Source organism: Pelodiscus sinensis, chromosome 2, assembly GCF_052426305.1.
Source record: "Pelodiscus sinensis isolate ZL-2025 chromosome 2, ASM5242630v1, whole genome shotgun sequence".
Lineage (NCBI taxonomy): Eukaryota > Metazoa > Chordata > Testudines > Trionychidae > Pelodiscus > Pelodiscus sinensis.
In genome coordinates, this window is record NC_143053.1 from 134,378,951 (window position 1) to 134,392,399 (window position 13,449).

At 41.0% G+C, this 13,449-nt stretch overlaps 1 protein-coding gene across 2 annotated transcripts in view; it reads right to left on the minus strand.

Moving 5' to 3' along the window:
- The window catches only part of TRIO (trio Rho guanine nucleotide exchange factor), a 414,034-nt gene that overhangs the window by 45,696 nt on the left and 354,889 nt on the right, over positions 1-13,449 (minus strand). For both annotated transcript variants that reach the window (XM_006117079.5, XM_075921462.2), the window contains exons 35-37: positions 11,094-11,386; positions 7,385-7,555; positions 4,246-4,341 (exon numbers count right to left, since the gene is read on the minus strand). In XM_006117079.5, the coding sequence (XP_006117141.2) occupies positions 4,246-4,341; positions 7,385-7,555; positions 11,094-11,386 (560 nt within the window). The remainder of the gene's footprint in view (positions 1-4,245; positions 4,342-7,384; positions 7,556-11,093; positions 11,387-13,449) is intronic.

Consider the following 13,449-nt stretch of genomic DNA (forward strand, 5'->3'; position numbering starts at 1 on the left):
CTCTTTATTTAACAAAACTGTGGGTGAGGGGGGGAGCTTAACCTCTGGGGAGACTGGGAAAAGGTGATGGGAGAGGGGAAGAGAGGGTGGGAGAGGGGAGGGGGAAACCTGGGAGGAGGGAGCTGGAAGGGGGAAGTCAGGGGAAGAAGAAGGAGGGGAAGTATCAAACTATGGTACACCCTCATCTTCAGTACTGTGTACAGATGTGATCTCCTCACCCCAGAAAAGATATTTTGGCCTTGGAAAGGGATCCGAAAAGGGCAACTAAAATGATCAGGGGTTTGGAACAGGTCCCATATGAAGAGAGGCTAAAGTGACTGGGACTTTTCAGTTTGGAAAAGAGGAGACTGAGGGGGGATATGATAGAGGTCTATAAAATCATGTGTGGAGAGGGTGCATAAAGAAAAGTTCTTCATTAGTTCCCATAATAGAAGGACTAGAGGACACCAAATGAAATGAATGTGTAGCAGGCTTCAAACTAATAAAATAAAGTTCTTCTTCACAAAGCAAATAGTCAACCTTTGGAACTCCTTGCCACAGGACGCTGTGAAGGCTAGAACTAGAACAGAGTTTAAAGATAAAGTCATGGAGGTTGGGTCCATGGAGTGCTATTAGCCAGGGGGTAGGAACGGTGTCCTTGGCCTCTGTTTGTGGAAGACTGGAGATGGATGGCACGAGACAAATGGCTTGGTCATTGTCTTCGGTCCATCCCCTCCGGGGTAGCTGGTGTTGGCTGCTGTCGGCAGATGGACCTTTGGTCTGACCCAGTACGGCCGTTCTTATGTTCTTAGCTCAGGGTCGGGGGTCTCACTGGACCACCTTGATTTTCACGCAAACCTGCTCCTGGGTTCACATGTGGCCTTTGGTTGCCAGGTTGGCAGCTATCCTGCCCTAGACGGCTACTTTCCTGTGCCTAGTGCAGAGATCCTGGACGTTGGAGGCCTCCCCCCACACCTGGATGAGGTCCACGATCTCCTCACTAGACCAGGCAGGCGCCCGCCTCTTGTGGCCCCGGGAAGGCTCCTGGGAGCCACCAGCCTGGTCCCGGGAAGAGGCGGAGGGCTGGGTGGCAGCGGGTGGCTGGCTCGTGCCGTGGCAGGTGCAGGGTCCGCTGTCTGGGTGCTGGCAGGCTTGCACCTGGCACGGGCACCGTAGCCAGACCATGCCCCTTTAAGGGCTCCAGGGATGGGAGGGGGGCAGAAGAGTTTCCCTGGTTGTGCCCAGAGTGGCCACCAGGGCAAGCTGGGAAGGGCTAGCCTCCCACTAGTCCGAATTAAGTGGCTACACAGCCCTTAATTTGAACTACTTAATTCGAACTAGGCGTTAGTCTTCGTAGAATGAGGTTTACCTAGTTCGAATTAAGCGCTCCACTAGTTCGAATTAAGTTCGAACTAGCGGTTTGCATGTGAAGCGCCTATTAAAGTTAATTCGAACTAACGGCTGTTAGTTTGAATTAACTTTGTAGTGTAAACATACCCATAGAGAATAAGACAGAGAATATCTTATTGCCTCTATATAAAATCATAGTGCGTCCACATCATGAATACTGTGTACTGATGTGGTCGCCTCACCCTAAAAAGATATATTGGCATTGCTATAGGTTCAGGAAAGGGCAAGAAAAACGATTAAGCATTTGGAACAGATGCTATGTGTAGTGAGATTATAAAGACTGGGACTTTTCATATTAGAAAAGAGGAGACTAAAGGGGGAATGTGATAGAGGTCTATAAAATCATGACTGGTGTAGAAAAAGTAATTAAGGAAAAGTTTTTGGCTTATTCCCATAACATAAGAACTAGGGGTCACCAAATGAAATTAATAGGTTGCAGGTTTAAAACGAACAAAAGGAAGTTTTTCTTCATGCAGCACACAGTCAACCTGTGGAACTCCTTGACAAATGATGTTTTGAAGACTAGGACTTTAACAGGGTTCAAAAACGGAACTACATTCATGGAGGTCCGGTCCATCAATGGCTATTAGCCAGGATGGGTAGGAATGGTGTCCCTAGCTTCTGTCTGTCAGAGGCTGGAAATGGATAACAGGAGAGGGATCACGTGAGTATTACCTGTTGTGTTCCCTCCCTCCGGGGCACCTAGCATTGGCCACTGTTGGAAGGCAGGATACTGGGCTAGATGGACCTTTGGTCTAACCCAGTATGGCTGTTCTTATGACATTCTAGGACTGCCATTAAAAAGTCAAAATTTGTCAACCTGTTACCACATTTATTTGTCTTATTCTACCCACAGGAAAAAAATCCATAGTAACTACTGGCAAATGTTAATTTTTTAATAGAGATGGAAGAGCTAGAATAATTTAGACCCTCACCACTGCATTTAAATGACAAGGGCAGAAAATATTAAAGGGACTCACAAACCAAAAAGAAATAAAACCTAGCCCATGTTCATTAAAGACATGAACTCTCCCTCTTCTTTTTGATAAGATATAAGTAACAGTCTAGGAAGATAATTTTCTTCAGCTTATTTGATTTCTTGCTCTCTTTTTTAAACACACGCTAACCTTTTCAAGGCAGGGACTATTTTACTCTTGGTTTGTACAGCTTCTAGCATAATGGGTCTAACTCCAGACTATGGCTCTAGATCCAGCAGAATTCTCATAATACATTCTAATTGCATAAAAAACTATGAAACCTGGACGACTGATGACTTACCAACTGATGGAAATTATGACCCCACCCAAGATGACAGAATGTGAGATGAGAGGGAAGGAATTTTGAGACTGACTGTTCATAAAAGTTTTTGATTGATTTAGTGAATGGCAACAATTTGGAGAAATCACTCCCCTTCAATGAAGGCAGGAGAGCTAACAATACACATTAAGACCTCCGTCCCCTACAGGCTCCAACCCCCCCCCCCAAAATAAAACAACCCCTCCTATTAATCTTTAAGATCTTCTATACATTTCAAAACCCATAAAAAATTGCATAAGACTATTATATATACTCTTCAAAATTAGCTCTCAAACAGAAGGGCAAAACTCAGTGTTGACAGAGGGTGTAGTTCTACTATATTTGGAAGCCAGACAGCAGGCAGTATTTTGTATGGTTTTGGAAAAGGAAAGGTGTTGCAGAGATTGTGTGAAGGAATGTTCTAGAAAGTACTGATTAAGCCAGGTTATCTCCAACCCATATGGTTAGTTCTGGCTGCCCCTATTTATTATGTTTTCCCTCGATGTTACAGTAAGATGCAGCTGAGCCGCACCCTGCTGAGTTAGATGCACTATTTAAGACTCTGAAATTATTAAAAACCCAATAGGATTTGACCTCACAGACAGATGGCCCAAAAACGAGGACGAACTGATCTTTGTTGGTGAATAATCTAGTGCGAGAATGATATCACTACTTGGGGCTACATACAGCAATCATTAAAACAATTGGTAGTGCTAAGCAAGTGTTGCCAATCACAGACAGTTTTATTTATTAAAACCTGATTTAGTTTTCCAGTGTGTTACATTTTAAAATAAAGCCTCTACCCTTTTCTGCATAAAGAAGAAAAAAAACTAGACCTCAGAAGACCTTATGAAAGAATGCACAGGCTATCAAAAATTACTATAATGAAGTCAGGACTGTCCTCAACAAGACGAATATATATAAAGGAAATGTAACGTCCTGGTGTTGCAATTAAAGAAGAGTTTGGGAATAGTCTGTGTGTCACCTGAAAATCTGAGATAAAAGTATTCTGTTGAAAACCAAGCTCTATATTACTTTAACATTGCCCTCTGAGTATGCTTTTAAAAAGTCTTAAATATACTGCTTCAAATAGCAATAACTTGTCATATTTTTTATGTATTTTACTTGAGTGAGCAAACAAACCAGTGTGAGATAATGAAAAAAACATCTTAAATAGAAGCTTTACAATTAATACTCTGCTTGGTTTGCTACATTCACTTGTACCTTGACAAGATTTATACTGTACATTTTTGGGGGCAGGGACTACTATGCATAGGATATTACAAGCGTAATACTGATCTTGGATTGTGCCACTAGATGCTACTGCAACACAAATAAACTTAACTATGTTTTGTGTTGACTAATCATCTTTTCTCTGAATATATGTATATTCCACATATGCTCGCATATTAATGAATATAAAATTATGAGACTACTTCTGAAAATGGAGGATGTCAAATATTGGAATTCATAGGGAAGTGTGCTGGACCTTTCCACAAAGTAGGGAAGCAAGAAGTTGCCCTAGTTTCTGAATCATGTTTATCTTCCAGTTGGTCTCACCATTTTACTTTTGACGAGCTCCTCAATTGCGCTGACTAACTCTGCTGCACTGGGTGTCTCAGAGCTAGTGGGGCGTACCAATAATCGAGAAGATGTCTGTGCAATGACAAAAAAGGAAAATACCATGTTTAGTTTGTCAAAGGCTTTTAATGTAAGAATAAACGTTTTCTTAAAATTTATGCAACTGGAACCTTCATTAAAAAAATACACCTTGATACACATTGAAAGCTGTCCATGCAGTTCTAGTCTATTTCAAATAGTAGGATGTACCTTCATAATTTAGTTTAGCACATTATAGATCTGGGAAATATCCTTGGAAAACTTTCAACTGTTGACTCTTATAAAGTCTCTCAGGCTACACAGATTGCAGTGATTGACCTGATTGGTAATGAACAATTTAAGTATTTTTTCAACTCTGTAAATATTAAGAAGCAACTTCAAAAATAATCACAACACACAAACCTTGAAGCATATTAAAAATAAACTAACAAATTAAATCAAGAACATTTACACTTCTAAAAGGAGCTGGGGTATATTACCAGATTGAATGGGGTTAATCAAGCTCACCATTCTCTGTGTCATCCATTTTCCCCAAACGTAAGTGCAGAGTATAGAAGATCTCTGGCCTCACAAGCTATAAGATGACAGTTTATAGCTACAACTGAGGATAAAAGGTATTCACGGTAAAGGAGTCTGGGAGAGGGCCATTAAATTCAGCTTCAGTAATTGGCAAACACAGAGCTGGTTTGCAGATTACATGTATCATTAAATAACTGGAAAGAGGAACAGGGTACAATATGAACCTTACTTCATATTAAGGAAAGGACAGATATACATCATGCAACACAGGTTTAACTGTTCTGCAAATGTTTTGAACATGTTGGACAAACATGGAAATTACATTTATAATGATTTAAAACAGAAAGCTCTTGACTGAGGTTTTCAACCCCATTATTGAAAACAAGGAGTACAAAGATATAGGTGTACTTTTGTTTGCTTCACTGAGAAAGGAACACTGGGTAGGGTGAGCGAGGGAATCACAAAAAACTTTAAATGGAGAGGTAGGGGAATTGAGCCAAAGCAGAGACAGAACACAAATCAACATAATGCTACAAAGTTTACAAAAAGAGAAAAACAAAAAACAAAAATAATTAGTTTTACAATATAACAACTGTATCGAAACCATCAATATTGTTTATCCAAAAATAAATGCAAAAAACTCACAAACTGCTATTCAATGCAATAAATGAACTGTGCAATGATTCTCCAAAACAGAAGAATGTGTACTGTACAAGCAGATGCTAATGAAAAAATGATTGTTATTTAGTGATATTACAGAAATCAACATGGCCTCCTACCGTGGTGCTTGCATTTATGCCCACACCTGAGCAAGCTCACATGTAATGGGGCTTTTGAGGCAAATGCTGCCAGATGTCACAATCCCAATTCCCAAATGATACTAAAACAAGTTTACAAAACCTATACCTAAGCATGAATCCAAGACAAAGTTAAAATCTGGATATAGAAAGTTCAGAGTATTAGAGATGGACAGAAACACTACGGGGGCATGTTTCCATCCTTCAAGTAAGTCATATTAAAACAAGTTCATTAATATGTAAGGATATCCTGCTTACACTAGTATTGAAAATGCACAAGGCAGATCTTCTTTCACTTTTTTTTGCAAGCAGAGCCATCTGTCAAACGGCAAATCTTTTAGTGCTATTACCCAACACTCTTCTAAAGGTCTAATTTACACTAAAAATGCAAAGTGAACGGAGTTACGATGTGGCTATTTTCTGATATATCTGCATTTGTAGTGCAGATGCACCTATGCAATAAGGGTCATATTAATGTGTTATCTGTATCACAGTCACTGAATATACTCATTAAAAAATCATGTTAGCAACTTGCTAGCAAGAGTTTTCAAACATTCTAACCAACACCAGCACACACAGGGTCAGATAAAAAAAATCTCCTAGTTAGAAATTAAGAATAAAGAATATAATTCTTTTTTTATTTGGTTTCAGCAGTATTTTCCAATATATTCATTTATCATTTCCTGTATTGGAATAGGTCAGAAAAAAAAGCAGGAAACCAGAGCATGCAGTGCATGGAAAAAACACACTGCAATCTTGAAAGTGTCTACTTAAATCATGATTGACATTCCCAGGAGACAATAACAGAAGAGTGAAGGAGGGGGGAAAAAAAAACTGTTGAGAAAAATATGTTTTACTCAGAATGGTGAATAATCACCAATGAAACTCACCAATAATGAACTCATACCCAAAGATTTCAACGCTTAAGCACTTTAAACAGCACAAGGAGGACAAAGTGATATTAGAGGTGAGGGGTCCTTGCTGTAGAAATCAATACAGTTCCCATTTTAAAATCCTTTATTTTCAGGCTTTGAACTGCCCCATAAAAATGTGCTCCATGTTGAAAATTGAAATGGAACATTGTACAGCCTTTGAGTGTTGTGAGATTAAAAAAACCAACCCACACACAATATGAAAACAAGTTTCACTTGGCAGATTTACAATCTCTATCCAAAACTTACCAGTTAGTGGTTTCAGATACAGTGCTGCACTGTCAATTTAAACTTGGCTATCTTGTTAAACTGAATAGTTTAACAAAGCAAGTCATTGATGTGGACCAATGCTTAATAATGCTTAAGCAAAGCGATGGTGTGCTCACAATGGACATTTAACTTTATGTCTACATCTAAAAAAAAGTCTTTCTATGCAAATGAAAAATGGTTTAAACAAAAACTCCAACTTTGAGGCTAACAGAACTGTTTAATGAATTAGGATAAAAAGATTTTAATTCAGAAGTTAACTGTTCCCACCAAAGCACCTCACTAGTGGAAGAGGAGCGTATAGAAGCATGAAGTATTACAAAGATGTGAAGTCACTCAGTTTTAAAAGTCCTTTATGCACACAAAGATCAACTGCTCATCTCAACCTTTCCTATAAGATCCTTTTTAAACAATTGTGTAAGGTTCCTGTAATTGTATCTTTAACTGCACCCATATAATCATATATGTTCCACACATTTTCTCCACAGCAAATCCTTCCCTTAAGACACTTTAAACATAACCAGTCTATCTTAGCATGTGACATTTCCCTATTTCCCTTCTTACCTTGTCATCCTGGGAGTCTGGTTGGAGTAGACTGTGTTGCTGAATTGCCATTGGAGGGGGAAGTGGTACAGCATCTGCTCCTTCTTCACCTTCTTCCTCTCCACAGCTCTGCATGCCAGAAGATGAGGATTTGGAGAGAGTGCCACTGCTCAGCCCCTCATTCCGTCCTCTCTGCAATGGAGATCAAGACCTCAGTAAGATGCATAGAGTAGAGGCAGTGGAAGATGTCTCACACAGGCCAGGCTACCTATGGAGACTCATCTCTAGCAAGCCTAGAGGTAGCTAACAGACAAATGTCTCAAAGACAGACACAGTTTCCAAACTGGCCCTGTCCCCAGCCACGGAGTTCCGACCACATACTGGCTCCCGCGACCGGGGAACTTCAGCCTGCATGGCACCCAGGGAGTTCTGGCCTGGGCTGTGGAGCTCCGGCCCTGTCCCTCTGCCTCAGCTGCAGAGCCAGGCGGCTGCGGATCTAAGCCCTAGCTCGGTGGCAGCACAGCCGCAAGGGGACAGACCTCTTTTGGTACATGACTATCGGCCCAGCGAGGTCCAACCTGTAGTTCAAGAAGTAAGGCAACTGGGCTGGTGCACTTAGTACAAGTGACTTAGAAGAACTTCAGCCTGAGTTTTACTACAGAAAAGGTTACAGACAGAGGCTTGGGAGTTGACTGTTGGGTTCCATCCATGACTTTGATTCTGGTCAGTTTAAGTCTCTGTAAAGTGGGTGTAACCCACGTAACTATAGACGTGGCAGCCATAGAGTACTCATGTCCTCAAAGGGAAAGGTGCTATAGAAGTACAAAATAGTATTAAAATATGGGATGTTTTAACAAAATCCTACATTTCATCACTTGACCCTTTAAACAGTCAACACGGACCCCCCCCACACAGTTTTTAATGTTTTATGGGTAAAAAAAACCACCTCTCAGATTCACAAGGAACAAGACCTTAATCCTTGGTCTGAGACAAAAATAGCTTACAGGATAATGCAATTCTCTTCATAGTAAGAGGGAATGACTTGCACTGCCTTCTCTCTACCTCAGGACAATGATACCATACTAGCACTCTTCCCCATATTCAGAAATGAGGAAGTGTGGCTACATCTGAGAAAATTGCCAATACTACCTTGAGAGAAGGATCTCTTTCTACACTGAGCCATCTGTGGACACAGAATACCACCATCTTGCCCAGGAACACAGCAGAAAAAAAATCTGGTTTGGGCTGGTTAATGGTTTTATTTGGTGAGTGTTTTTTTAAATGAATTAATAAACCACATGAATATCACATTCATTTCATTACATAAATATTCTAATAAAAAAATAATGTGTGTTCTGAAGTGCTCCTGTGTTTCATGGAGTTTCAAAAAGTTAATCATTGGAAATTTTAGCAGTTTCCTTCAAGAAGTAGCCTAATAACGTATCTCTTTACAAATGGTTTTGATAAAAATATCTTTTTATAGTTAAATGTGGGAATCTTTTGTAACTCATAAAACCTAACTGAATAGGCTTAGTGTGTGTGGGAGGAAAAACAGGGACTTAGATACTATTTCATGGATCACAGGCCTGAAAGGGGCCTCAAAGTCATTTAGTTTAGTCTCCTGCACTCATGGCAGGACTAAGTATTGATTTTCAGTGCCTTATGCCTTTTCAAAAAAGTGACGTGTGCTCTACAAAACGAAAATGATCAAGTATTCTCTGGAAAATGTTACATTAGTGACACATACCATTTTTCTTCCCCCCCTTTGGGCTTTTCTATAACAGCTCTTAATACAATCTGTGGCACAGCTGTTTCTGAAGGAGTAGTACTTAAGAAGGGGGCTAAAACATGTGAAGGTCATTCAAATATGACCGTCTGCCCGAGGCCCTGCCCCTTCCAGGACGGCCCATAGACACTTCTGAAATTTGTAAAGTGGCTCCCCTTCAAAAATTATTGCCCACAACTGCACTAATGAGAGATGCATTATTTCTAAAGGCAGAAATGCAAGAATTGCTGGGTTTACAGGAGTTGTTAACACTTCCCTATCCATCCTCCTGGTCCTGTGGGAAGGGAGAAAAAGGAAGCATGAAATAGCCTATTATCAGTACATTACTCAGATGACATTAGTATATGTCTGAAAGTCAGTTTTTTCTATTGGTGGATGAGGAAGGAAATGAGGTTAAAAACTGATTTCCTGCCTCCCTTTTTCTGTTCTTCAACTAGAGGGCTCTCCTCACACAACTCTGTTAATACTCTTAACACTGAATTGCATAAACCTTTGTATTCCAGTACGGGGATTCTTCTTAAGCAGAAAATGACAGTCCAGGCACACATGGGCTTGATGGCTGTGTAAAACTGACACACACCCACAAGAGACGCCCTGAAAGCAGAGTGCTTTGGGCTGCCACCCAAGAGGGTTTCAAATGCTGCCCAACTAGTTAGCAGAGAGCCCACAGTACCCACAACCTGCAGCATGTATTTCTATTGAGAATACATACCTGCACTTGCATCAGAGCATGTCACATTATTGTGTTGTAATAGAAACATTCAAATCATTGTTGCACCCACTGTCATGTGTTTGCCCCAAATTCAGTGCAAAGTGGGCTATGTGAGGTGTCTAATGAAAGCTTGTGCTACGTTGATTCTATCAATGCTACTCATATACTTGTATGATTTGTGTGTGTAAAGCTATGAAGATGGGCTCTGTACTGATATTTTACATGTTGTGTGTCTGGGAGACAGCGGCAGGTGTCACCCACCTATTATGATGTGTAGTGGCCCAGGGAGTGCTGTATGGACAATGGCTCTTAAGGGTTGCCAACTGATACCTGAGGAACACACAAAGACCCCCTTGCCTAAGGACATATCTGGGTACCCGGTGGATCCATGCCTAGAAAGGACATAGTGATCATGTGATCAGCTCCATTTTGAGAGGTACCATCACTCAGGAGAGCAAAGGATTTCCCGCCACACGAGCAAAGTTATAAAAGTATCTTGGGGATTTCTCCATCTTGGTCTTCACTCCTGCCCTCCATTCCAGAAGCACCTTTGCTAAGGACGGAGAGACAAGGAGGATTGGTTGACCCATCCTAACAAAGGATGCACTCCAGAGACTTTTAAGCTAGAAGTTTATTATACCTCTGCTAAAAGCCTGCATCAAGAACATGGTGATTGATGTATGTAATGTGATTTCTTTAACAATTCTATTCTCAACCTTTTCTTTCTTATAATAATAAACCTTTAGATTTTAGATTCTAAAGGACTGGCCCAGTGTAAAGTGTGGTGCTTACTGTGGCACAGGTAAAGCTGGAGTGTCTGAGGGGATGGCTTGTATAACTTCTGGTTGGCCAGAATGGCAGCTGAAGGGCTCTGTGTGACTGGTCTGGTACCTTATAGAGAAGGACCCCAGTCTTGGGCTGTAAGTAGCCCTGATTCTAAGCAATTCACCATGAATTGACCCTCACAGCGGTGCCTCAGACCACCTGATAAATTACAGAACACAACACAATTTATTCCATACACAAACGGAAAAAAAAATTAGAGGGAACGTTTCAAGAGACCTTACTGAGATGACTTGATTTTTGTACAAATTTGATTTGGTTAAGTAAAACAAACAGATAGTACAACAGCTTATATTGTACTATCTTGCTAGATCACTCACCACCCAAAACTGAGCACTTGACTCACGTCTAGCATTTACAAACCATAAGAAAGTTGCCTGAACACTAACCTCTTCAATCGTTTCATCTTGTGGAGTAGCAGCACTATCATCTGAATCCTTCTGAGAGCCAGTATCAGCACTTTTGCGGACTTCTCTACTCTTCTTATGCTTATGTGCTAATTTCTTGACATGCCCATCTGCCTTCCCACTGCTAAGGCGCCTCACTGGACTGGTAAGCCATTTTCTTAGGGTGTTGCCAGGGCGTTTGGGGCCTGGAGAGCTCTGTGCACCAATCATATGGGGCTGAAGTGATGTTACTGAGGCAGGAGGACTGGCATCGTTACTGGAGACTGAAAGAGAGTCTGAGGGGAAAATGTGAACAGTATTTTAGAGACAAAATATTAACAATGAAACAATTCAAAATCAAGAGAAAGAAAGAATTTAAATACTGATGGAAAATTATGAAATATACATGAAAAAATGTACCAAAAAAGTCTTCATTTACACTATAGTAGGTAACAACTCCAATGATATCTTTCAGGTAACAAAGAGACTAGAAATGCAGCACAAACAAAATATCTACACTGATAATGTGGCATTAGCAACTGTGGAACAGATCCCTGGATTCATCAAATCTAGTCAAGTCTAGGGGTCCTTTAAAATGTGAACACTTGAACATCAAAAATAATTATGTCAATTAAGAATATATTGGCTCTCAACACTGATGTCATGGTCATAGAGCACTGCACTAAAAATGACCACTCATTTGCTGACAAACATTTATAAGTCACTGTCCTACCCAACAGTCCTGTCTTCTTCTTTATTACTGAGTATTACTTACTGTACTCTAAATTTATGTATTTTGTAACGTGCACAAATTCAGTAACTTTTTTTAAAAGGGCAAAAGGAAATTATCTTAAAATGTATTATTTTTTTAAAAGCTCAGCTACAAGTAGTCATATGAACATATACAGAAGGTCCCAGTGCGCACAGGCATTACAAATGTTCTGTTTACTTCTGTGACAAACTGATTTATTTATCTATTTAGGAGGGTGAAGGAGGGATTGGAGGGGAAGGAGACAGATATTTAACTAGGGTTTACCTGAAGTCTCCTTCTCCTTCCCTGACAACAAGAACATGTCTGTTAGGGACCCTGAACTGTGATCTTGCAGGGAGCAGAACTTATGGCAAACAGATCTGTAAGAACCATTGGCAGATGTCCTTCAAGATGTCTGGACAGAGAAACCACTCATGGTGAGAGGAGAAAGACGTGCTGAGGTCTGCTAATTGATTCTGATTGATGTTATGAGTGATGCAGAACTGCCACAAGGAGGCTGCTTCCTGATACAGGGAAAAGAGTGTGTACATCCATGCCTGTTTGCATAGAAAAAATGGGTTCTTTGGGATGTGTTATGTCCATTCCAGTCAGGTAGGGGTGTGTGCGCGCACATGCACAGTAACAAAGGTTTTCCTGTAAGAGCTAGCTGCAGGATAGCCCTGGAGAGGCACCATCAATGCACCCAATATAGGGCTCTGCCGACTCCCTCCTTCCTCAGTTCCTTCTTGCTGGCTATTCTGACAGAGGGGAAGGAGGGTGGGAATTGAAAGATACATGAACATATCTTGAAGACAACGGTTATGGAAGGTGAGTAACTGTTTTCCTTCGAGTGCTTCTTCAAGTGCATTCCAATCAGGTGACTCACTAGCCTATGGTTCAGGAGCTGGGGATGGAATTCTGCTCTGATTGACCTGCCCAAATGCTGCGTCATCTCTAGCCTAATGCGTAATTGCATAGTGTGCATTGAAGACCAGCTTGCAGTTCTACAGATCTCCTGATAGGAATCTAAGCGAGGAGCACTGCAGAAGAAGCCTGAGCTCTGGTACAGTATGCAGTGAGTGGTGGTGGCATTTGTAGATACAGAACACTACTCATGATTAGATGCATGGAGATGATAGAGGGTGGCCTTTTCTTCTGTCATCCACCACCATGAATATTTGGGACAAATTTCTGAATAGCTTTGACCTATCAATATAAAGGGTCAGCACTCTATGCACGTTGAGGGAGTGGAGATGGTTTTCTAAAGCTAGTGTGTGGTTTGGGGTAAAACACTGGAAGGAAGATATCCTGGCTCATGTGAAAATGAGAAACCACCTTGAGAAGAAAGGCTCGATGTGGATAGAGTTGCACCTCTCCTTATAGTAGACTGTATGATGGGGCTCGAACATGAGGGCCCTAAGTTTACCATAGCCTCCTTACAGAATTAACTACAACAGGAAAACCACCTTGTAGGAGAGGTAAAGCAGGGAGCAAGTGGCCAGTGGTTTGTATGGTGGACCCATCTGTTTGGAGAGAACCAAGTTAAGGTCCCAGAAGGGTATGGTGACTGGTTGGCGAGCCTGAGGGTGGAGAATGCCCAAGCCCTTT